Source organism: Microcaecilia unicolor, chromosome 7 (genome assembly GCF_901765095.1).
Source record: "Microcaecilia unicolor chromosome 7, aMicUni1.1, whole genome shotgun sequence".
Lineage (NCBI taxonomy): Eukaryota > Metazoa > Chordata > Amphibia > Gymnophiona > Siphonopidae > Microcaecilia > Microcaecilia unicolor.
The window spans coordinates 142355759-142380904 of record NC_044037.1 but is presented as its reverse complement, the minus strand read 5'-3'; the positions used below and the strand labels follow the sequence as shown (position 1 = coordinate 142380904).

At 43.2% G+C, this 25146-nt stretch overlaps 1 protein-coding gene across 1 annotated transcript in view; it reads right to left on the bottom strand.

The window, feature by feature from the left end:
* LOC115474937 (pericentrin-like) overlaps positions 1–25146 on the bottom strand; it is an 899709-nt gene that overhangs the window by 780497 nt on the left and 94066 nt on the right. Inside the window, exon 3 of the mRNA XM_030210648.1 lies at positions 22468–22986. Within this exon, the coding sequence (XP_030066508.1) occupies positions 22468–22929 (462 nt within the window). The 5' untranslated portion in view covers positions 22930–22986. The remainder of the gene's footprint in view (positions 1–22467; positions 22987–25146) is intronic.

The window sequence follows — 25146 nt, the reverse complement described above, 5'->3', positions numbered from 1 at the left end:
ATATTAGTGGCCCAATCATTATTTTCACGAATAACAGGAGCTGAAATAGGCCCCTTGGAGGTATCTGACCATTCAATAATTTGGGTGGATGTAGATTTTGCTGGGCCCGGGAAGTGGGATAGGATATGGAAATTCCCAGCCTTTCTATATAAAGATGAGAATTTCGGGAAGTACATTAAAGAACAGTGGATGGCCTATGTGGACACAAATGCAGAATCCTGTGAATCCCCAATAGTATTCTGGGAGGCTTCGAAAGTGGTCATTAGGGGTAGTATCATAGCATACATGAGCGCAAGGAAGAAGAGAATAGCAGCGGGAATAATTAGGCTAGAAACAGAGTTGAAGCAGGCGAAAAAGAAATATGTCAAAACACCATCAAGGGAGCACAAGGATGTTATGGTGGCAACTTCAGTGGCCCTTAACTCCCTTATACATGACCAGACAAAAAAAAGGCTATGGGCGAGGGGGATGAAATTTAGACGATTTGGGAACAAAACGGGGAAGATGTTGGCACAAGTAGCCCGTACGCAGGAGCGGAAGAGGATAATTACGTCAGTGAGATCTTCCTCGGGAACTAGGATAAGGACACTAGAGGGTATTATGGGAGAGTTTCACACATTTTTTACGAGCCTCTATGCAAAGGGGGGAGAAGAAGAAGAGACCCCGGTACAAGATTATATAGAGGACGCAGGGATGCCCACCCTGCCGCCTGACATTAGCGAGGGGTTGTCTAGGCCGATACAGGTACAGGAGATACAGCAGGTGCTCAAATCATTACCACAGGGCTCGGCGCCGGGGCCAGATGGCTACCCAGCAGAGTATTACAAACTTCTCCCAGTGGACTTTGGGGCCCCTTTATTAGAATATTATGAGGCGGTGGTGCAGAGAGGGAGTTTTACTAGGGGAGAGAATGAGGCCTGGATCACATTAATACCCAAACCAGGGAAGCCAGAAGATCGAGTGGGTTCTTATAGACCCATATCGCTTATTAATGTGGATCTTAAGATATTAGCACGGGTACTGGCTAACAGGCTAGCACCTTACTTACCCAATTTGATAGGACAAAATCAGGTAGGATTCGTGAGGGGACGACACTCTGTGCTCAACATACGAAAGGTCCTATTGACCATTGCCCAATGCAGTGCAACAGATACCCATCTACTACTGACAAGCCTTGATGCCGAAAAGGCTTTCGACAAAGTGAGATGGAGCTATTTATTTCGGGTACTGGAGCATGTGGGTGTGTCGGGCTGGTTTTTAGAAGCAGTAAAGACTTTATATACGACACCCACAGCTAGGCTGTTAGTAAATGGAAAGCGATCTGATCCATTAGAGATACAAGCAGGTACCAGACAGGGTTGCCCCCTCTCCCCCTTGCTATTTCTACTGTACTTAGAACCACTTCTCCGCACGATTGATCAGGACCCTGGGATACAAGGGGTCATACTCCCGAGCCAAACGGTAAAAGTGCTAGCCTTCGCTGATGACCTGCTGTTGACATTGACTAGGCCTCAAGAGTCACTAGGGCGATTGATAGAAGTAATCGAGGAGTTTGGGTTCCATTCGGGGTTTACACTGAATGCCAGTAAGTCCTTAGCCTTACCCTCGGACCCAGAGATAAAAGGAGCATGGGAGGGTCCTTTCCCAATGCAATGGGCACAGGAGACAATGACATACTTGGGGGTGAGAATCCCAATCAACTTAACTCACTTATACACATTAAATATAGAACCCTTAAAAAGAAAGGTGGAGAGTGCCTTGGGCAGGTGGCAGGCGCTCCCCATATCTTTGATGGGACGTGTGGCATTATACAACATGATATTGTTCCCAATCTGGGTATATACCTTCCAAATGCTGCCCATGTACCTTAGAGGAAGAGATGAAAGGTGGCTAAAGAATAAACTAGCAAAATTTTTATGGCAGGGTAAAAGGGCCCGGATGACAATGCACAAGGCAATGTTGCCTAGGGAGAAGGGAGGTCTGGGAGTGTTAGACCTACGCCTACTATCGCTGGCTGGTGGGTTGCGACATATCTCTGACTGGTTCCGAAACACGGAACACTTTTCTCTTACATTATCTGAGACACACTGGTTTCGGGAACAACATTTTGCAAGTTGGTTACAGGCTCCTGGGGGACAGGCACAAAAGCTAGGGCCAGTGACCCCGTTATTTCAACCTTTAAGATGTGCTTGGAGATGGCTCTGTAAATTTTTAAGGCTTAGCCAAGTAAGCTCCCCGATGCTGCCCATCAGGGGGAATCCCCAATTTCCTGCGGGTAGCACTTCCCGGGCCTTCCAGACGTGGGCAGCAAGGGGAGTGAGATATGTGTATCATGTGGTGAATGAGCAAGGAATAATGAAGCCATTTGCTGAACTTTGTAGAGAGTTTGGAGTACCTGAGTCAGACTTGTTTGCATACTTGCAGTTAAAACACTATGTGCGATCTTTACCTAAAGAAACATTAACAATGGAAACTTGGGGGAAATATAACCAACTGTTGGGTCTAGACGCACAAGCTAGAGTCCCAATGAAATATTTCCATATGCACTTGAGAGACAATACCAAAGCAACAAATTATTCTAAGGTGTTACAGCAGTGGAAATCAGAACTTGGAATACAACTTACACAGGAACAGCTGGAAGTGTGCATTAAAAGACTGCATAAATTAACTGAGAATGTGAACTGGCGAGAAACTCAGTATAAATTTATTTTTCGATTGTACATTTCACCGCACAGGGCGTTCAGAGCTAAGTTGAGAGACAATGATTCCTGCCCGAAATGTGCTCGTACAAATGCGCATTTGAGCCATATGTTCTGGTCCTGCCCAAGGATACAGAGATTTTGGAAAAGCTTAGAGGAACATGTATCGGGTATGTGGAGAATTCAATGGCAGCGTTCACCCAGACAACTGTTCCATATTTTTACTGTACAGGGACAAATGCCGACAGGCATGAGGACATTTCTTCAGAGAGCAATCCTGATGGGAAAGAAAACAATACTACAGGTGTGGTTGACAGATGAGCAGCCCACAATCAGTTGTTGGAGGTCGATGATGATACAAATGTGCGCTTTGGAAAGACAAAGTATCAAGGACTTGGCATCAGAAGCAGGAGACCGGTTTTGTAGAACTTGGTCCCCCTACTGGGACACACTAACTGCAGTTGCTAAAAGTAAGATCTTGAATGCTTGAGCTGAGAGGGGGGGAGGTGAGGGAGGGGCGGGAGGGAGAAAAACAAAACTTGGGAAAGTTGAATGTGTAGAACAAGTATATATGGTTGTAACATGAGACGTTGCTTGTAAACAATGTGTTCTGTTAATAATAAAAAAATGATTAAAAAAAATAAATAAATAAAGACAAACTGTTTCTTGGTCAAAAAATAAAATTATTTCCTGATATCTCTAGAGAAACGCAAAAGCGTCGAAAGCAATTTCTTTTCATGAAACCAGGGGTCACACAGCTGGGTGCTACATTTTATTTGAGATATCCATGTAAATGTGTAGTGAGACATGTTCAATTAACAGCGTTTCTAGCATCAAGGCAAAATATGGGGGCTTAAAATGTTATTCTTCCCTTAACTGTGTAACTCAACACCGAGTAATGTTATCCTGTTAACTTTTTGTTCGCTTTATTTCTTTGAAAACTTCTTGCTTAAAAATATATTCCATTTCTTAACATCTTGCTTCAATTATGTTGACTTGAGCAAGAAATTTCAAATTGTTGCTTTATGACTATTATATTCTTGTCAAACTAATATGTGAAATGTATTGCTTTTCAAAACAAGCTTTGCTTGATTATAATTGTAAAAAGTTATAAATAAAATAATTAAAAAAAAATTTTGAATCTGATTGTAGGATGGTATGTATTGAAGGAATTGTAAAAATGTTTTAGAGTTTCTTCCCCCTCCGTCCAAATCATAAAAATGTCATCGATGTACTGGTAGTATTTTAGGGGTTTGGCCTTGTATGTATTCAGAAATGTCTCTTCCAGCTCAGCCATAAAGAGCTTGTATTAGGATGATCTTTACCCTACTGAAATAAAAACAATAAGCTATAAAATAAGACAATGCCTTAGTCAACGAACACACTAGCTAAAGATGCTGTGCAATTGTGTATGCTACTAGTGCCATTAGGTTCCACAGGATAATCCCTCAGCATCTGATGAAAAAACAAACTAGGCGGAGCTTGTTCCCACGCCTTGATAGCTAAGATTATAGAATCAGCTGAAATTGCTAAAAACAAGTAGAGAACTTGTCTGGCGGAGCTGGCTCCCATGCCTCAGTGATAACAAATTAGCAGCAATGTCACTAGTAAATTTCATAGGTCAGGATGAAGTGGTGGATTCAGGCTGGATTTTAAGGCCCGTAGCGTCTGATGAGAGCACAAACTAGGCAGAGCTTGCTCCCACGCCTTGGTATCTATGATTACAGAAGCAGTTGAAGTTGCTAAAAACAAGTAGAGAACTTGTCTGGCGGAGCTTCCTCCCATACTTCAATGATAACAAATTGGCAGTAATGTCACTAGTAAATTCAGATGTCAGTAAATTCAGCAGTTAACTTAGCATGGTTTAAACCAGGTTTGGATAATTTCCTAAAAAAAGGTCCATAAACCATTACTAATCATTACACCATTTTGATACGTTTCGCTTACCACTCTTTTATCTGATAGCACCTTTATTCCACCAATCATTTATAATAGAAGATTGCCCAAGTATTCCTCGCACCTGCACGTTGGTCCTTGACTTGGCACAAATGTTTTCCATGCCTTCTCTATACAGTATCCCATAAGGAATTCATCTAATTTACAATCTCCTAGGATTAGATGCCTCCAAGTCATTAACACCTCCAGGCTCTCTGCTGCTCAATATCAACATGTACGTGTGGGCTATATTAACGCTAGATCTGTTGTTAATAAGGCTGAAATTATAACTGACTGGATTACAAATGAGAACTTGGACCTTCTCTTCGTCTCTGAAACTTGAATCCACAGCTCTAAAGATCCTATTTTGTTAGACCTGTGCCCCACAGGCTACAAGATTACACATTGGACCAGATCGGATAAGAGAGGTGGTGGTATAGCGTTAATCTATCGCTCTCTATTTACTGTTGAAACATTAGCCGAATCCATCTCGCCATGCCTTGAAATTTCGTCTATCAAGATACACCGTAATACTATTCGAGATTGCCTGACTTGTGTTTTGTTCTATAGACCATCTTCCAACTGGAACAGTCTATCTAACCTCATGGATTTCATCTCCGATACCTGCACCAATAATTAATATTCTAATACTTGGTGATTTAAACCTCCACCTTGAAGTTACAAATTCAAGAAATGCCTGCCAATGTTTGGACTTCCTTAAACTCTGGGATTTTATTTGGCCCAGAATGCATCCAACGCATATAAAAGATCACACCTTGGACCTCCTATCCTACAAGTTCCACAATGACAAGAGTTTCTTTTTGTCTGATATCAAGTGGCCTGAGGTGCCCTGGTCTGATCACTATAAATTAAATCTCACATTGCACTGGTTTAAATCGGGTTTATCTATCAAAAGAGAACCCTCTTCAAACTATTCAAGAAGAGTTGTTGACCCTAAATCGTTTTGGCAATTGTTATACAATACTGATTGGTTAGTTCACCCGGATTCCGGTGATTTCCTTTCGGCATGGGACTCCAGATGTCGTTCAGTGCTGGACGTCTTGGCCCCTTTGCGAATTAAAGCTTAAAGCGTACTTCAACTCCATGGTTTAATCAGGACTTAAAAATATTAAAAACTCAAACTATGAGGTACGAACGTGCATGGTCCAAATCAAAAAATGAATTTGCGCTTGCTGCTTGGAAAACACAGCGATGAAAATATAAGCGTGCTATTAAACAAGCTAAGAGACTTTATTATTTATTTATTGCCTTTGTATCCCACATTTTCCCACCTATTTGCAGGCTGAATGTGGCTTACAGAGTTTTGTTATGACATAGTCATTCCAGGATATCAGATACAATTGGTAGTGTACAAAGATTAAGTAGGGGAGGAGAGAAGGAAAGTGTTTGGCAGATTAGTATAGAAGGTGGACTTTCATAACTGGGTGGGTTGGTGAGGTAGTTTTGTAAGGCTGTGGGTTCTCTTTGTAGGCCTTGTTGAAGAGATGTGTCTTCAGTGATTTGCGAAAGATAGTTATTCATAGGAAACAAATTACTCAATCTAGTAAAGACCCTAAGAAACATTACCAACTCATAAACTCACTTCTTGACACTACTGCAATTATATCACAACAAGTGGACCTTCCAACTGCTGATCAGCTCGCAAGATATTTCCAAGAGAAAATTTTATCCCTGTGCAAATCACTGTGCCTCTTCCCCACAGAATTTGGCACCTTTCTTAATGACCTTGATTACTCATCTGTTCATTGCCCTGCAGATCGCTTTTGGATCAACTTCACGCCCTTGACTTCGGAGACTGTAGCGCAATCGCTTACAAGGTTTTCAAAAACTTTTTCTAAACTAGATATTTGCCCTCATTACCTATTATCTTCTCCTCCTTCATGTTTTATTACTGATCTCACGTCTCACCTCAATTTTATGCTACAGGAAGGTCGTTTCCCAAAGGACCATGGTAGTATTCTGCTTACCCCAATTCCAAAGGACCCGAACAAAAAGGCTAATATCATTACTAACTATCGTCCAATTGCTTCTATCCTGCTATTCATAAAGCTAATGGAAAGTATGGTCACTAATCAGCTTACATGTTACTTGAACAAATTCAATATTCTTCACGAATCTCAATCAGGTTTCCGCAACATAGCACTAAAACAGTTCTGATTACTGTGTTGTCCGATTTTAAAAGAGAAATCTCTGTGGGCAAAAAAATACTTCTACTGCAATTTGATTTGTCCAGTGCATTCGACATGATTGACTATAAATTCAGTATCGGTGGCAATGTGTTAAATTGGTTCAAGGGTTTCCTGTCATCTAGGTCTTATCAAGTCAAAGTGAACTCTACTATATCACCACCTTGGAAACCCGTCTGTGGAGTTCCGCAAGGTTCTCCTCTATCTCCGATGCTCTTCAACATTATGCTGATTCCTCTCACAAATGCATTATCCAAACATGGCCTCCATCCTTTTATTTATGCGGATGATGTAACCATATCCATCCCTTTTAAGTCCACACTGTCTGAAATTTCTGGCACAATCCAAGCCAGTTTTTCCATTATGGAATCCTGGGCTAATGCGTTTCAATTTAAACTCAATAAGGATAAAACTCAATGTATTGTTTTTTCTTCACAACATACCAAATCTATTCCCAAAGCTTTGGTTATTCCCGATTATACCCTCCCAATCTTGAACAGTTTGAAAATTCTTGGGGTCACACTGTACAACCATCTGTCACTTGATTGTCATGTTAAGCAGATTACAAAAAAAATGTTCTTTTCTTTGTGGAAGCTTAAACGCATCAAACAACTCCTGCCAAAAGATATATTTCGAACCCTGATACATTCCATGGTCCTCAGCCACATTGATTACTGCAGCGGAATTTACGCTGGTTGTACACACTATATTCTGAAGAAGCTTCAGACGGTTCAAAACACTGCAGCCAGACTATTCTTTGGAAAATCTTGTTTCGACAGTGCGCAGCCTATCCGTGAGACTCTTCACTGGCTTCCCATTAAAGACCGTATTGATTTCAAGATCTGCATAAACTCATAAAATCATTTACGAAGAAGCACCAGTTTACATGTGTGATTTGCTTAATTTACCTCCTAGAAATTCATTGGCGTCATCTTGAACTTACCTTAATCTGCACTAGGCTTCCTGCAGGAATCTAAAATACAAGACGATCTAAGCTTCTTCCTTTTCGTTCATCAGCCCGTGAACCTGGAATGCTTTGCCGAGACTCCTAAAAGAGACTCCGGATCATCAAACAATTAAAAAATTACTAAAAACGTATTTGTTTAGTAAAGCCTACCCCGAAGTCCACAATGCACTTTAAACCCCTTTTTTCCCATTTTGTTTTCCCGCTTTTTTCCCTTCTGTTTGCTTCCCTTTTGTTGCTCCTGTATTCCCATCCGTATTCTCTTTTTCCACTGCTTCTGAACTTGTATTTGTCACTTTTTTCTGGAACAATTTTATCCTGTTGTATTATGTAATTTTCTAGTAACTTTCTTAGCCACATTGAGCCCACATAAGCTGGGAAAATGTGGGATACAAGTGAACCAATAAATAAATAAATAATAAATAAATAAATAAATAAATAACATTTTATGTTTTTTGTCACACTTCTTTAGAATCCTACTATGTTAGTCGCCTTGACCACATCTTCTGGCAACAGATTCTGCAGCTTAACTGTGCACTGCTTATTTGCAGTATGCACTATGTGTTATGGATACTAAGGTTATGGACCTCTGTATCCTGTTCATTTGATTGCGTACCTGGTTTATTTGCCCTCCCCCCGCCCCCCCAAAAAAGAAGCTTTTCTGTGATTTTTTTGTTGGATGAGAAGTTGGTTATTTTTATTTTTATTTTTATCGAGAAGGATGAAAGGGAGTAGGTTCAGCATTTATAAAATGGTTGCCAAAAGGGAGCTCCTGTAGTGTGCTCCCAGACAACCATACAGATTCGGAACTGACCTGGGGCAAAATCGCAGCAGAGTAGATCACGAAGAGGACTGCACAGACTCAGACACAACCCATGGCAGTCGTGTGGCAGAAAACGACAGAGAAGATCACGGAGAGGAGAAAGGGAGGCCAGGTCGCAACGTGCTATTGGGCGACAGCACAGATTCGGACCTGACCTGGGGTAAAAAACGACAGAGAAGATCACAGAGAGGAAAAGGGAGATGAGGTTGCAACATGCAAGCCTACATGAGAAGACAGACCATCAGCGGAGCTTTGGCGGCCACTGTCCCACTGATTTGACGGAGAAGATTGCGGAGAGAAAAGAGAGAGGTGAGGGTCGCACACTGCAAGTCTTCCTGTACTGAGACGGCCCGGCAGCTGAGCTCAGTAGCTGTTGTCCCGCTGATCCCAGGGTGATCAACCAGACAAGGATTAGTCGCACAGACTAAAACCAGAGTTGAGCTGGAATCCAATCAAAGAGGTCACGGAGAGCAGCAAGGGAGGTAAGAATCGAGCCATTCGAGCCTTTCTTGACCTCAGACGACCCAGCCATGGAGCAACTGGCTGCCGCTGTTTCTGTTCACCCCAGGGAGATCGGACAGAGAGGGTCACTGCTGACCATCCAGGGGCTCAGAGTCCAGTGAAGCAAGGAGCGCAAATTGCAGGTGCCGTATCTCCACTATCTCCAGAGTGGGGGGGGGGGGGGGGGGGTGCCTTCCAATGCGGCCAATGCCGGAGCACTACTGTCTCCAAGGCCTCCAGAGTGGGGATCCATTCTGATGGCTGGTACTGCACAGCGAAGCCCACCTGGAATCAACCAACAAAACCGCAATCCAGCCAAACACCCGAGAGCAGAGGAAGGTAGAACGAGACGCCACCATGACTCGAGGAGCCACTGAAACTTGGAAATGAACTTCACCCAGAAACAGAAGGAAATACCCCTTGATACTCTGACTGCAATTGGTGCAGAGGATTTCCCCAGCCATGAAACCTTTCTAAACCTCATGGAGAGGCACACAATGGCTCACAAAACTAAGCAAAAGTTATAAACAAAAGTAAGCTAACTTGTAAGCAAAACCTGTACTGTTTCACAAAGAATATGTCTACTGGTCAGAACACAAACACCCCCAAACAAAACTGCAGGAAAACTTAACAGAACCTCAAAGTAATGTGAATAACCACAACCTGTCATAATAACTGTGTCACCAACACACCTTATAATGGCTAACATAAGGGCATGGCTTTTCTACTGCATAATAATAATATGTATAATTGGGATGCAAGCCACCACAGACAACGAATGGAATAAAATACCTGTACATGTTTCCGACAGATGACGCTCCCAATACCAACTGGAAAGGCCAAATTGTAAAGGCAAAAACAAACCGAAAACCACTAGGACAGCCAACAAAAAGATAAATATGAACAGCAATCAAAATGACCAAAAACAGAAAAAAAAAAGACAAAACGCACATACACAACATATCAAACACACCAACATCAACCATGACACATACAATCATCCCTATCCCCAAAGTTTGCATAAATGCAAGATCAGTTATTAACAAGCCAGAGATAATCAAAGACTAGATCAAATCTGCACAATTAGGCTTCCTGTTCATAAAGGAAACATTGCTGCGCCTTAATAATGACCCAATACTACTAGAACTATGCCCACCGGGCTACAAAATAACACACAACACCAGAACCAAAAAGAGAGGAGGTGGAATTGCTCTAATATACAAATCCTCTTTCACAATAGAACCTATTGCGAACACACATTCCCCTACGCATGAAATTTTGGCATGCAAAATCACTGGCAAAACGCTAACAGTTTTCGCCCTCTCCACTCAACCGAAACTGCACTTACTAAAGTCTCCAATGACCTATTACTGGCTAAATCCAGAGGTCAATATTCCATCCTCATTCTTCTTGATCGTTCCGCTGCTTTTGACACTGTCGATCACAGCATATTTCTCGATACCCTGTCCTCACTTGGATTCCAGGGCTCTGTCCTTTCCTGGTTCTCTTCCTACCTCTCCCTCCGCACCTTTAGTGTTCACTCTGGTGGATCCTCTTATACTTCTATCCCTCTGCCTGTCGGCGTACCTCAGGGTTCTGATCTTGGTCCCCTCCTCTTTTCTATCTACACTTCTTCCCTTGGTTCATTAATCTCATCCCATGGCTTTTCCTACCATCTCCATGCTGATGACTCCCAAATCTACCTTTCTACCCCTGATATCTCACCTTGCATCCAAACCAAAGTTTCAGCGTGCTTGTCTGACATTGCTGTCTGGATGTCTCAACGCCACCTGAAATTAAATATGACCAAAACCGAGCTTCTCATTCCCTCCCCCCCCCCAAACCCACCTCCCCGCTCCCCCCGTTTTCTATTTCTGTTGATGGCTCTCTCATTCTCCCTGTCTCTTCAGCTCGAAACCTTGGGGTCATCTTTGACTCTTCTCTCTCCTTCTCTGCTCATATCCAGCGGATTGCCAAGACCTGTCGTTTCTTTCTTTACAACATCCATAAAATCCGCCCCTTTCTTTCCGAGCACTCTACCAAAACCCTCATCCACACCCTTGTCACCTCTCGTTTAGACTACTGCAATCTGCTTCTTGCTGGCCTCCCACTTAGTCACCTCTCCCCTCTCCAGTTGGTTCAAAACTCTGCTGCCCGTCTCGTCTTCCGCCAGGGTCGCTTTACTCATACTACCCCTCTCCTCAAGACCCTTCACTGGCTCCCTATCCGTTTTCGCATCCTGTTCAAACTTCTTCTACTAACCTATAAATGTACTCACTCTGCTGCTCCCCAGTATCTCTCCACACTCGTCCTTCCCTACACCCCTTCCCGTGCATTCCACTCCATGAATAAATCCTTCTTATCTGTTCCCTTCTCCACTACTGCCAACTCCAGACTTCGCGCCTTCTGTCTCGCTGCACCCTACGCCTGGAATAAACTTCCTGAGCCCCTACATCTTGCCCCATCCTTGGCCACCTTTAAATCTAGACTGAAAGCCCACCTCTTTAACATTGCTTTTGACTCGTAACCACTCGCCTCCACCTACCCTCCTCTCTTCCTTCCCGTTCACATTAATTGATTTGATTACTTTATTTATTTTTTGTCTATTAGATTGTAAGCTCTTTGAGCAGGGACTGTCTTTCTTCTATGTTTGTGCAGCGCTGCGTACGCCTTGTAGCGCTATAGAAATGCTAAATAGTAGTAGTAGTAGTAGTAATAGGCCAACTATGCTGCATACTCTTTTATCATCTGCCTAGTGCCTAAGAGGACTTCATAGACCTTGTATCAAACATCTGCACCAACTTCTCTGACGTCCTCCTACTAGGAGACATCAACCTACATCTAGAAAGCCATCAAGACAGCAACACTAAGATTTCAAAACAACGCAATCCACCCCATCACACACGAAAGGGCATGCATTAAATTTAATAGCACACAGATTCTTGGCAAACAACAACCAATATTTGAAAACCAAAACCAGAGGTGATATTGCTAGATCACAGCCGACTCACTTTCACCCTTCAATGGAAAGAAAACACTAAGACTAGAGAACCTAGAACACCACACACTTTTAAAACCAGAGGAAAAATGGATAACCACAAATACTGAGCAACAGCACAGGATGAACAAACATTCTACCCGACAATCAGTTCATGAGCACATGGGATGGAATAAGCAGAAACATACTGAACAAAATAGCACCACACAAAACGAAAACAACAAACAACCACGTCCATGGTTTAATGACGAGCTACTAGAGATGAAAAAACTCTGCAAAAAACTGGAAAGAAAGTGGTCCAAAAACAAGTCGAACACAAAGCTACATGGAGAAATGCAATAAAAACGTACAAACAAAAAATAAAAAGAACCAAAACGGAACACTACAGAACACACATAAGCCAAGAACAGATCAACATGAAAAAAAAACCTACGAACTCATGAATAAACTAATAAACACCTAAGCCCTACAAACATGAAATGAAATATCACCAAAAGCAGACGAACTTGCACAATACTTCGAGCAAAAAATAACATAAGAAAAAAATCTTGCTACAACACAAACATCCCCCTTAAACTTCCTACATGACCTTCACTCTTACAAAGATCACATCACAGCACACAGAATAAGATGCCAACAACAAACACAGTTAAAGCACTACTGACAAAATACACACATGCAAACTGTCTATTAGACAGCAGCCCTAATTACATGGTGAACATTTAATGCTTTACTGAACACATATATTACATGTTCTCGAATGGTAAATTCCCTCCTGATAAGGGCAACATCATACTTACCCCATCCCCCAAAACAGTAAACGTAAGATAAATGAACTCACAAACTATAGACCAGTGGTGTCAATACCACTGCTAACCAAAACGATGGAGGGATTAGCAGCACAACAGCTAATGGAATATCTAACGAATTACTCAATCTTACAGACCACAATACAGTACAGAAACAGTCATAACTACCCTGATGATAAAATTCAGAAGACTAATTTGCCAAGGTCATAAGGTCCTGCTACTACAATTTGATATGTCAAGTGCATTCGATCTATTAAACCACAACATACTAATGATACTGCTCGACAATGTGGGAATCACTGGCGCAGTGGCCACCTGGTTCAGCGGTTTCCTAAAAACTAGATCCTACATTGTAAAGATGTCTAAACAGTTTTCAAATCCATGATCCTAGTATGAGGGGTGCCACAGGGCTCCCCAATGTCACCCATGCTGTTCAATATCATGATGGTCACACTTGGCATGAAACGAGAGAACACAGGATTCATAACTTTCAAAAACAACATCACAGAAATACTGAACAGGATCAAAACAGGGCTAGACCCAGTGGTGTGCTGGAGCCGGTTGTTAATTTTTTAAAGATCTTGCGAGCTGGTTGTTCAGCACGGCGAGCCGGCTCCGGTAAACGAGGTAAGCATGGCAGGAGGACGCCACAAGCCACCCTTACCCCATTTACCTCACCTCCTACCACTGCCCTCGTTTGCCTGCGCCGCCCTGGGGGGAGGGTTAAATTGTTTTTATTACCTCCGTCGAAGCGGCCACATCATTGAAAGCCCTGCCCGTCTCTAGCCTTCCCTTCGTGAGTTCGTTCCCTCAGAGTCCCGACTTCTGATGTCATTTCCTCTTTCCGCGAGGGCGAGACTCTGAGGGAATAAACTCAAAGGGAAGGCTACAGACGGGCAGGGCTTTCAGTGACGCGGCCGCTTCGACAAAGGTAATCAGGGGACAGAGGAGAATCGCTGGGTAAGGTTTGGTGGAGGGGGGGCAGGGGAGAGAAAAGAATCACTGGGTATGGATGGCTGGAGGGGGGGCAGGGGAGAGAAGAGAATCGCTGGGTATGAATGAATGGAGGGGGGCAGGGGAGAGGAGAGTTGCTGGACTTGGGTGGATGGAGGAGAGGGGAGAGGAGAGTTGCTGGACATGGGTGGATGGAGGGGAGGGCAGGAGAAGAGGAGGGTTGATGGACATGGATGGAGGGGAGGGAAGAGTGAGGAAGGAGATGAGATGAGGGAAAAGGAAGAGAGGAAAAACTGCACATGGATGAAGAAAATAGGCAGAAGCTGGATTCACTGGACAGTCACGTCTGCAGAGGACCCAGCTTTTACTTACGGACGTAGGACAAGAAATGAAGAAGAAAGGCAGAAAGTAAAGAAATAAATGGAAAGGAAGCCCTGGAAATGGGGTTAAGAGGAGAGATAGCAGCACAATCGGATACTGGGCCAGCATGATCAGAAAAACAAAGTCACCAAACAACAAAGGTAGAAAAAAATCATTTTATTTTCATTATAGTGTTTGGAATATGTCCACTTTGAGAATCAGGTGCTCAACGTTAAAAGTTTATATTTACTTATTTATGGCATTTTATCCCACATTAAACATGAATTAGATTGGAACCTGGGATCATTTAATTTTTTTTCCTGGAGTAATGCATTGCCCCCCCCCCCAGGCTCTCTCCCCGTTTATAGCCAGCTCTGCAATTTGCGGTGGGGGGGGGGGGGGGGGCGCAGAGGTGGACCGGGGACAGAGCCTGTTGTTAAACATTTACCAGCACACCACTGGCTAGATCTCATGGAAAACTGGGTTACAATCTTTAAACTCAAACTAAATAGAGATAAAACAAAATTCCTGGTTCTAACCAGCCCGCATGACCCGAACTCATATCAAAAATTCAGAATCGACCAACAAACATATGAATCAAACCACAACTAAAAGTACTAGGAATCATTCATGACGAACACCAATCTCTTGAAAAACAAATTTCAGCAGTTACAGCAAAGGGTTTCAAATTGCTATGGAAACTGCAAAGAATCAGAGACTACTTTACCAATAAATCATTGCATCTCATAGTACAATCATTAATACTGCCACAATTAGACTACTGCAATGCAGCATTTGCAGGGTGCAAAGAAAACATCTTGAAATCATTACAAACAGTTCAAAATACAGCAGCAAGAATGATCTACAAAAAGTCAAACTATGAAAGAGCAACCTTACTACTCAAAATGCTACACTGGCTCCCAATCAAAGCTAGATCACTGTTCAAAACTAGCACCCTTGTCTTCAAAATACTGTTCGGCATGGCACCTGACTACATGCTAGACCTATTACTTTACCTACCCAAGTGCAGAAACACAATCTACAAAACCACCTACATGACAGGATTCAGTTATCTGGGATCCAATGGTGGAACTCAATCCCGAAGATCACACAAAGCATCACAAACTACCTCCAATTCAGAAAAGAACTGAAAACCTACCTCTTCAAGAAATGTTATGGTTAAAATGCACGCCAGATGACCCAGACAAATTATAAATGAAATGCAACATTGTAACCTCACCTGATTGTCAACTGTAAGCCACACTGAACCGAAACTTTATTTTGGATAATAGTAGGATACAAGAATAAATAAATATCTTCTTAATAGCTTTTCACGCAATCATATTGCGTTAAAGGAAGCAATGGTCTTGCTATAGTGAGGAATCAAATTGTTGTGTGATGAAGTACCTATTGCTTTGCCTAAATTGTATAGTATTGTCTTCTACCATTTGACTGTAGGATATCTAATAGGTCTAGAAATAGTCCATTTGGGGGCAATTCTATAAAGAATCATCTAGATTTAGGTGGAATGGAGACATGTAAATGGCAGTATTCTAGTCATTAACATGGCCACTTGTGTAGATGACCTTTTATAGAATAAGTAGTGGAAAAGAACACACCACGATTTGATGGCACGTACCTTGCCAATGGGCTTGCACACACACTGAGTTTGGGCAAAGCACACAGATATGTGCATAAATTATAAAATCCTATTTTTTATTTTTTTTACATGTTTATTTATACACATACATGCTAATATCTAGGAATGTCCAATAAACAGGACCAAATATAGATGCAGGGATAGTTAGTATATAACAAAATCAGTTTTCCCAGCAAGTATTCTCAAAGTACCAATTTTTCAACACCATCAGACTTGCAAGTATATTCATATTCACACAATAACATTTTTTTAAATAACAGGATCCTCAGGTATCACAATGCAAGTGCTATCAGCAGTCAATTTTTTGATGTAGCACTGCATACTCCTCATTGGTCTCTCATTTTATCTTTAATCTTTTTATATCAAAAATTCAAAAGCTACTTAGTTAGAAAATGAATAAAGCCTCTGCCAACATGGCCAGGTTTTGCAATCTTCTTCAGGGTAGAGCTCTAAAATAGCATCTGCAGTCTTCTCATAAATCTTCAGAGAGTAATATCTAGGCATGGGCATTTATACCAACTATACAGCTTGTGTAAGGAATTGTGCCTTAATGTACAAACATTTTCTGTCTTTTGTACTACTATTGCATAAAGAAAAGCAGCACCTACCTTTCTTTATAAAATAGACTTAAGAGAGAGACTATAATCAACACCTATAGTGGGTGCCCTATTACAGACATTCCTTTTTTATGACATGACTCCTCTTCTGAAATATGTCTGCAATTTTCTGATCTTATTCTGACAAACACCGGGGTTGGACATATACACAGGGCAGTTTTATAAGGCATTTTTAGGGGAGCTATAAGGGTTATTGGTGCAGGTGGGCAATGGTGTTCTTGCGGGCCATTTGCTACTCCACTCTATGTTTGAGGCAGGGGTTACAGTGTTGTTAAAACCAGGGAAGGACCCTTTGACCTGTGGTTCCTATAGACCCATTTCCCTTCGAAATACAGATGTGAAAATCTTGGCTAAGGTTTAGACTATAAGGTTAGCTAGGTTACTGCTGAGACTTGTTCATGTTGATCAGTCAGGATTTATTGCACATAATCAGGTGGGGGATAATATTCAACGCACCCTGCACTTGGATTTGGGAGGCCCAGCGATCTTAGGAGAAGATGGTCCTTTTCACAGTTGATGCGGAGAAGGTTTTTAGTTGATCAAGATGGGGTTTCTTGACAGGGCCGCCGAGATACTGAACCAGATCCGGGGCACGGCCACCCCACTCCCAAATCATTGTCCACCTCCCCGATCGCTGCTGCCCCCCACCCCCATCACTGCCACAACAGGGCTGAAATACCTTGGCTGGCGGGGATCCCGAGGCCCCACCAGCAGATAATGTCTTCCTCCAGCGCTGACTGCCTACCCCTGTGACTGCTCTTCCTCTCAGGTAAGCTCGGTTTCAAAACCGAGCATGCGCACCTGAGAGGAAAAGCAGCCGCTCAGCAATGGGCAGAAGAGCTGCGCTGGAGGAAGCTCCGGGTCCTCCACAGCCTCCAAGGTGGGCATGGTGCCTGAGTTTTCTCTCTCCTGCTCCTGTCGGGACGCGATCACGCCTCTCGGCGACTCTGTTTCTTGAAGGTGATAATACGGCAGATGGGTTTTGGTCCCAATTTTTGTCAGTGGCTTGCGGTTTTATATGTTGCTCCAGTGGTGAGTCTTCAGATTAACCATACATATATGGAGTTCTTCCCCATTATGCAAAAAAAGAAGCAGGGGTATCCAATGTCCCCTTTCCTGTTTCAGTATATTTTTGGCAAATAAACTCTAGAATGCTCTTACTCCTTGCTCTTCTTGATCATCTAAAACTTTCCTACGGGCTCATCCTGACATTCGAAGGGTATGCATGGGAGGAGTGGAGCATCGCATAGCTCTTTTTGTGGATGATATTTGATGTCTGTTCAGGATTCAGGCTTAACATTCTCAATTATTCCGGATGACTTTTGGGCTTATAGTAGGGTGGCAGGGTTCAAAGTCAACAAGGACAAATCCGAGCTTTTGGGAATTACCACCTTGGTAGAGGATGAAATTAGGTTGATGAGGGCATTTCCCTTTTGCATCGCCAAGTCTGCTACCCGTTACTTGGAAATTGGAATTTCTAGGGATCTCTCATAGCATTATACTCTTAATTACTCCAGGATTGCTCAACAAATCTGGGGGGATCTGGGGTGGTGGAAAGGTCTTGGTGGGGACGAATTGCAGTTCTTAAGATGAACATCCTACCTTGGCTTCTATTTTTATTTAGACCATTCCCATACTTCTCCCCCGAGGGGTTCTCCATTGATTACACTTGATTATTTTTATTTTATTTGGGAAGGGAAATCCCTGTGCTAGGCAAAAAAGGGGCTTTGGGGGGTTCAGGATCAGGGTGTGAGGGTGATCTGTAATCTTTATTGATATTTTATAGCTGCACAGCTTTATTTAGTAGTACTAAGCCTGTGGTGCAGTTAGAGCAGTCTTATGTCCGGGAGTGTCCGTTAATGGCACCTCCTTTGGATGTCGGTCAATCCCAAAGCTAAAGTTCAGAAAATACATGATTCTCTTCTGCAACATGTACTGGAAGTGTGGGGCGAGTCCCAAAAGAGCTAGGATATTGGGAGGGGGGATGCTGTCCACGCTGGCTGCCTTATACTCAGAACCCCGGTTTCTGGGAGATTATTCTAGGGGGGGCACTTGTCAAATGGGAGAAGATGTACTTGGTTACCTTTCGGAATGTGTTGGATAAGGGAATGTCAATTCCATTTGAGGTTTTACAGGAAAGATATGATTTGCCATCTGGTGATTTTTTTTTCCCTCATACGCAATTACAATATTTCATGGCTACCCCGGAATGGTTGAGGGAGGATCCCATAGGGAAAGAATAATGGGGAAATTTGTGGGTGCTGATGGTGAGAGTGCCTAGGCCAATTTCTGTACTACATAGATATTTTAGGGTGTTTGATCCTGTAAATATATGTTATATTGGGAGCAGGATTTGCACTGTGTATTTACCCCACTGGACTGGAAAACTGGGTGTTCTGAGGTTCAATTAGCCTCTGTATGTGTGTTAAGTGCAAGAAAATGCTTATAAAGTGCTTACCTGGTGCTACTACATGCCAGAATGTTTAAAGAAGATATTTCCAAATGTTTCAGATAAATGTTGGGGATGTGGCCTTTTGCCAGGGTCCCTTTTACATATCTGGTGGAATTGTGCCTTGATCTCCCCCTTTTGGACTGCGGTCACGTAGGCCTTATCTGGAATACTCCAAGGTGTCTTGAGGGCTATTACTCAAGACTGCTTATTGAGATTGCACAATGCTTGGACAACCTGGTGAGACAGTAAGCTATACTATCACTAGGGGGTACAAGCTGCCATGTAAGGGCTTTTTTTTCCTTATATTGTAGTTTGAACCCCATCGCAGTGCCATCTTGGAATCAATCCTGCTCTGTAAACCCCTAGACCCTTGGGGTGAGTCAAGTTTATGCGGGTGGGATGACTAGAAGGGATTTGACATGGGGGGGGGGGGTAGCTGCTGGTGTGAGATTGGGGGTAGGAGGTGCTGAAGTAAAAGCTTTCTCAGGAAGTCACAATTCCTTGAGCTTGCCCCACTTGTGTAGTTCTTCTCTATGTCAGTCATAGGAGCCAACTTTTCAAAATGATTGGGGGTGCTGAAATTTTTTTTTTTTTTTACAGGCAGTGCGTCCCCCCCCCCCCCCCAATACCTTAAAATTCTGTCTACTGCAGTCTTCACCTGGGCAGTGGCAGCGCCACTCATAGGCTGCCTGCAACCTGCACCAGGACGTCTTCCCTGAACAGTCCCACCCCTCAGTCCCCCTGTACTGTGCAAATATAAAGAGATGCAAATTTCAAAAACTGACATATTTCAATCATTATACTATAGGTTAACAAATAAAACAAAAAATGGAAAATATGATATCATTCTAGTGGACTAAATACATTTTTCAATTAGCTTTCAAAGGCCAAAACCTCTTTCCTCAGGTCAGGACAGTATACTGCTGTTATGGTATTCTCTTCTGACACAAGAAAGGAGGGTTTGGTCTCCAAACATTAGTCAAAAATGTATTAAAATTAGTCCAGTAAACGTTATCACCTTACTTCCATTTTCTGTATTTATTAACACAGCTACCACACTACTTTATCCTAAACTAAAAATAAAATTCATTTTTTCCTACCTTTGTGGTCTGGCCGTTTACTGTTTCTAATTGTGTTGGTCACAGTCTCTTGTTTCTTCTATCCTCGATCTTTAACTTTCCTCCCTTTCCATCCAGCATCTAACCCCTCTCTCCCCCCATTTCCTTCCAGCATCTGCCCCCTCTCTTCCCTCTTTCCATCCAGCATCTGACCCCTCTTTCTCTCCTTTCCATTAAGCGTCTGCCCCCTCTCTCTCTCCTTTCCATCCAGCGTCTGCCCCCTCTCTTCCCTCTTTCCATCCGTCTATTTTCTCCATCCATGTGTAGTTTTTCTCCTCTTTTCCCTTTCCCTCATCTCTGTCAGTATGCATCTCCTTCCTCTTTCTTCACTCCCCTCCATCCATATGCAACTCCTTCCTCTCTCTTCCGTCTCCTCCATCCATGTCCACCATTTTTCCTCTCTCTCCATCCCTCCATCCATGTTCATCTCACTTCCTCTCTTCCCTCCCCTCCATCCATGTCCAGCATTTTTCCTCTCTCCCCTCCATCCGTGTGCATCTCCTCCTGTCTTCCCTCCACTCTGTCCATGTCCAGCATTTCTCCTCTCTCCCCTCCATCCATGTGCATCTCCTCCTGTCTTCCCAATCCTCCATCCATGTCCAGCATTTCTCCTCTCTCCCTGCCATCCATGTACATTTCCCCCTGTCCTCCCTTCCCTCCATCATGTCCAGCATTTCTCCTCTCCCCTCCATGTGCATCTGCTTCCTGTCTTTCCTCCACTCCATGTCCAGCATTTCTTCTCTCTCCCCTTCCCTCCGTCCATGTGCATCTCCTTCCTGTCTTTCCTCTCTTCCATCCATGTCCAGCATTTCTCCTGCCCTCCCCTGCATCCATGTACAGCAACTCTCATCTCTCCCCTGCCCTCCCCTCCATCCATGTCTAGCAACTCTCCTCTCTCCCCTGCCCTCCCCTGCATCCATGTTCAGCAATTTCTCCCCTCTTCCCTGCCCCCTGCCCTGCATCCATGTTCAGCGATTTCGCCCTGCTTCCCTGCCCTCCCCTGCATCCATGTTCAGCGGTTTCTCCCCTCTTCCCTGCCCTCCCCTGCATCCATGTTCAGCGATTTCTCCCCTCTTCCCTGCCCTCCCCTGCATCCATGTTCAGCGATTTCTCCCCTCTTCCCCTGCCCCCTGCATCCGTGGTCCCGCCCTTGCGTAAACAGGAAATGAGGGCGGAACCACAGCTGAGAGGGAAGGAGAAAGCTGAAGACGGAGCCGGCTGTACTCTGCTTCTTTCACTGCCATTCAGTCAGGTAAAATGAGTTTTAAGTGCTGGCTGAGCGCCAGGAAAGCAAGGAGGGCAGGTTTGAAAATATTGGGGGTGCTCGAGCACCCACAGCACCCACGGCGTCGGCGCCTATGATGTCAGTAACATATGGTTTATTTTCAACACCATCAAACTTCCTCTCTGCACTACTGGGAAAATGCTTTTTGAGGCATCATTTCAAAAGCTCTAGGTGACACATAAGACTTCCCTTATTTCTTAGACGAAGAATGGTGACCATTGCAATCCATGGCTACACCTAACTGGCCAATGATTGATTCAAGAACAAGTTGACCTAACCTAAGGGAGATCTTTGTGGGTTTTTTGGCCTCTGTGAACATGGAAGACTCTAGATAAATTATGCTAGCTGACTTGATGGAAGACAAGCTGAAGACTTGTGTATTGCTAGCGTGGGCAATAACAGGAAGTCTGATTTGAAGATGAGAGGAATTCTGTAAGCTTAATCTTCCGACTCTTGTAGAGTTGAATCAACCAGGCACATTATGGGAAGGATTTACGCAAAGGGCATACACATCACACAGTGGTCCATCATGAATATTTGTCTCCTACAAGGAAGACAATTCTTGAAGTCACTGAAAAGTTTTGCCTGTCATTATAAATATGAAAACAATTCAACTCAATAGTGATAAATATAATTTTTTAAAAATGTAAAACTATGGCAAGAGGCTTTTTTCCTTAGAACTGCAAAAGTGAAAGACAGAAGAAAGAAGAAAAAAATTAAGATAAAATTTCCTTCATCCTCAACCTGAAAGGAAAAAAAAGGTGTGAATAACAGGAGCTGGTACAGAAGAAAAATGCAGCCCATAACAGAGTGGACAAAAAATGAGACACAGCTCGGGTTAAACTTTCACATGATAAGAAAACTTTCCGTTAGTTTTACACTATATTGCTGCAACTGGATGATGTTATCCATTTGTGTGGCTGGTTTCACTCTGCTCATTAACATAGTAAACAAGTTTTCTACATACATCCCTGCTCCAAAGTTTTCAAGTGTCCAGCTGTACTGCTTTAACAACAATTTTCCATACCTACATGCCTATCTTCTGTGAGGTTAAAAAGTTTAGGACAAGCAAATAAATACTGTACCAGGTGGATCGTTTCAGCATCCTGAGATTCTGCAATGGAATAGGTACTTCCAGAGAAGGAAAAGTTTCTGTAGTCTTGCCTCTCTTTGGAATATTGGATTCCACTCATACATGAGCCAAGATATCCTTGGAGTTGAAATTTATCTCCCTTAAGTGCCAAGGATTTGGCAGGCATTGCTTCCTGGTCTGTGCTATATATGACAATACCCTTTGAGTAAGGAGTGGTTCCTTGGAAGTTGTATGGACGTTCCAAGCTTACGTCTCGCTTTCTCATCAGATCTGGTGAGCCCCATGGGCTCAAGTTAATGAGGGTCTCTATAAAGCTCTTTGGTTTATCTTTAGCTTGTGGAACACTCTTTGTAAAATCCTCTGCATCCCTTACATGCTTCCTTGGATCCTGCAGATTAGCCTTACTGCTGAGCTCTTCTTCCCGTCGAAGCAATGTTTCTTGAAGTTGCTTCATCTGAATACTAAGGTTCTCAATATGGGTTTGTAGGTCAGATATACTCAAATCTTTTGCCTACAGGGAGAAGGGGAAAGCAGGCATTAGTTAGCATTTCAAATCAAAGCAGAGAACCAGTTACAGTATTCTCTCATCCCTTAAAACCTCAAGTCAGGATTTAAAAGTGACTCTTTAAAGTAGAATGCTATGTGAGGTTTGGGTGGAAAGATATGTTTATGTTTATTAAATACTTGATATTGAAAGGCAGTATACAAGTCAATCAAAGCGGTAAACAAACTAGAAGAGGAGAGAGAAGAACTACAATTTAATAACAGGAAAGTGATAGAGAATAGGGGTAGTAACAAAACAGGGGAAGGAGGGGCATAATCAGCCGCCATCTGCTGAAATGTCCACCCCATCACTAGACCAGGGAAGGCCAGAGAAAAGAAGTAAGCCTTCGGGGAGGTTCTAAAATTTAGGGTAGGATTATTCTGGGCACAGAGAGGTACATAAGGAGGGTGTGATGCAAAGGAAGGCTGAATGTCATGTAAATTCAAGGCTATGAGCAGTAAACAGGGGGAATAGAAGACAATATTGAGTAGAAAAACGCAGATAGTGACAGGGTGTGTACAGGGTGATCAAAGATGGGGTCCCTAGATGCAACACCTTATAGGATATCATTCGGATATTGTGTATGGGGTGGATCACAACAATCCCCTCAAAGCCAAGATGAAGGTTAACAAAAAATATTTAATAACAGTCACAATGAAAATCCAAAAGTTCAAAATAAAATTTCCAAGTACAGACAGCCATTAGCTGCATAGATATCCTCCAGAGGATATTATATTTGTATTCAAATATCCTTGTATCCAAGTACCCATATCTCCTGTTTTGTTTTTGGATAAGAAATGGGGAGCCAGTGAAGTTAGGCTAGAAGCAGAGTAATAAGGTCATGATGATGAGCGTGGCAGAGAAGCCTAATTGAAGTATTTTGAATGGTCTGTAACCTTTTAAGAAGAGTGTACAGAAGACCGGCAGATAACATTACAGTAATCAAGACGAGAAGTGACAAGGGAGTCAAGGAGAATTGTACAGGCAATGTTAAAGTAACTAGAAACAGACCTTGCTGCTTGACCAACTGGCGAAGTGACTCCGCCTGCTCTAGAGGGAGCATCTCAGCCAGGTCCGACAACTTGCACACCAAGTTTCGTAAGTGAATGCTCATGAAGAGCTGGTATGATTGTATCTGGGATATGAGCATTGAAGCCTGATATATCTCCCAAAAGAATCCAGGGTTCTAGCTTCTCTATCTGGGGATGCCGAGGAATAGTCCCTGAAACTCCTGGTTCTCTTGACAGCAGATTCCACCACCATGAAATTGTGAGGCAACCGAGTCTTATCAAAACCAGGTACCTTGTGGATCCGATACTGGATGTTGATCTTTTTGGGCATGACTGGGACTGACAAGATGGGAATGAAAGGCTCTCCAGAGGAGACTTTCTCCTTTCAGGTGAAGGGGAGGGTTCAGAGGGAATTCCATAGGATTCATTAGAGGAAAAGTACCGTGGATCCTCTTCTGAATTCCATGAGAGCTCCTGTTTGTTGTCAGACAATACTTCCTTATGGAAGTATTCCTGCCTCGACATGGAGGCGCCATGTCCTCGAGAACGGCATTGAAAAGTCAGTTCCCACTTCAACTATGGCAAAGCTTCCACTGACGTTGAGGGAGTGCCTACTTGGGTGGCAGTTGACACTGGAGCCACATACGGCATCGGCATCGGAGGCCACACTGCAGGCTGAGGGCCAAGTGGGGCCGCAATGCTAGGAAGGGTAGGCAAAAGCACCCTCAATGCCAATGCAAACCATTGCAATCCTGCAGCTCAGGGAGCAAGACCTAGATGCACTCATCGAGGGCAGACACTAGGAAAGGCTGGGGTTCCGGATCAGGTGCAGGTTGAAGAACAGCTAGGGTCAATGCGGGAGATGGGTCTTGGCTGCTGCGAGACCAACACATCAGCACCTTCATATCCTCAGATACTATCACCCCAAGATCCCTCTCCCCGTCCATACTTATCAGACTCTCCCCGCCTAACACATACGTCTCCCGTGGATTTCTATTCCCTAAGTGCATCACTTTGCATTTCTTCGCATTGAATTTTAATTGCCAAACCTTAGACCATTCTTCTAGCTTCCGTAGGTCCTTTTTCATGTTTTCCACTCCCTCCGGGGTGTTCACTC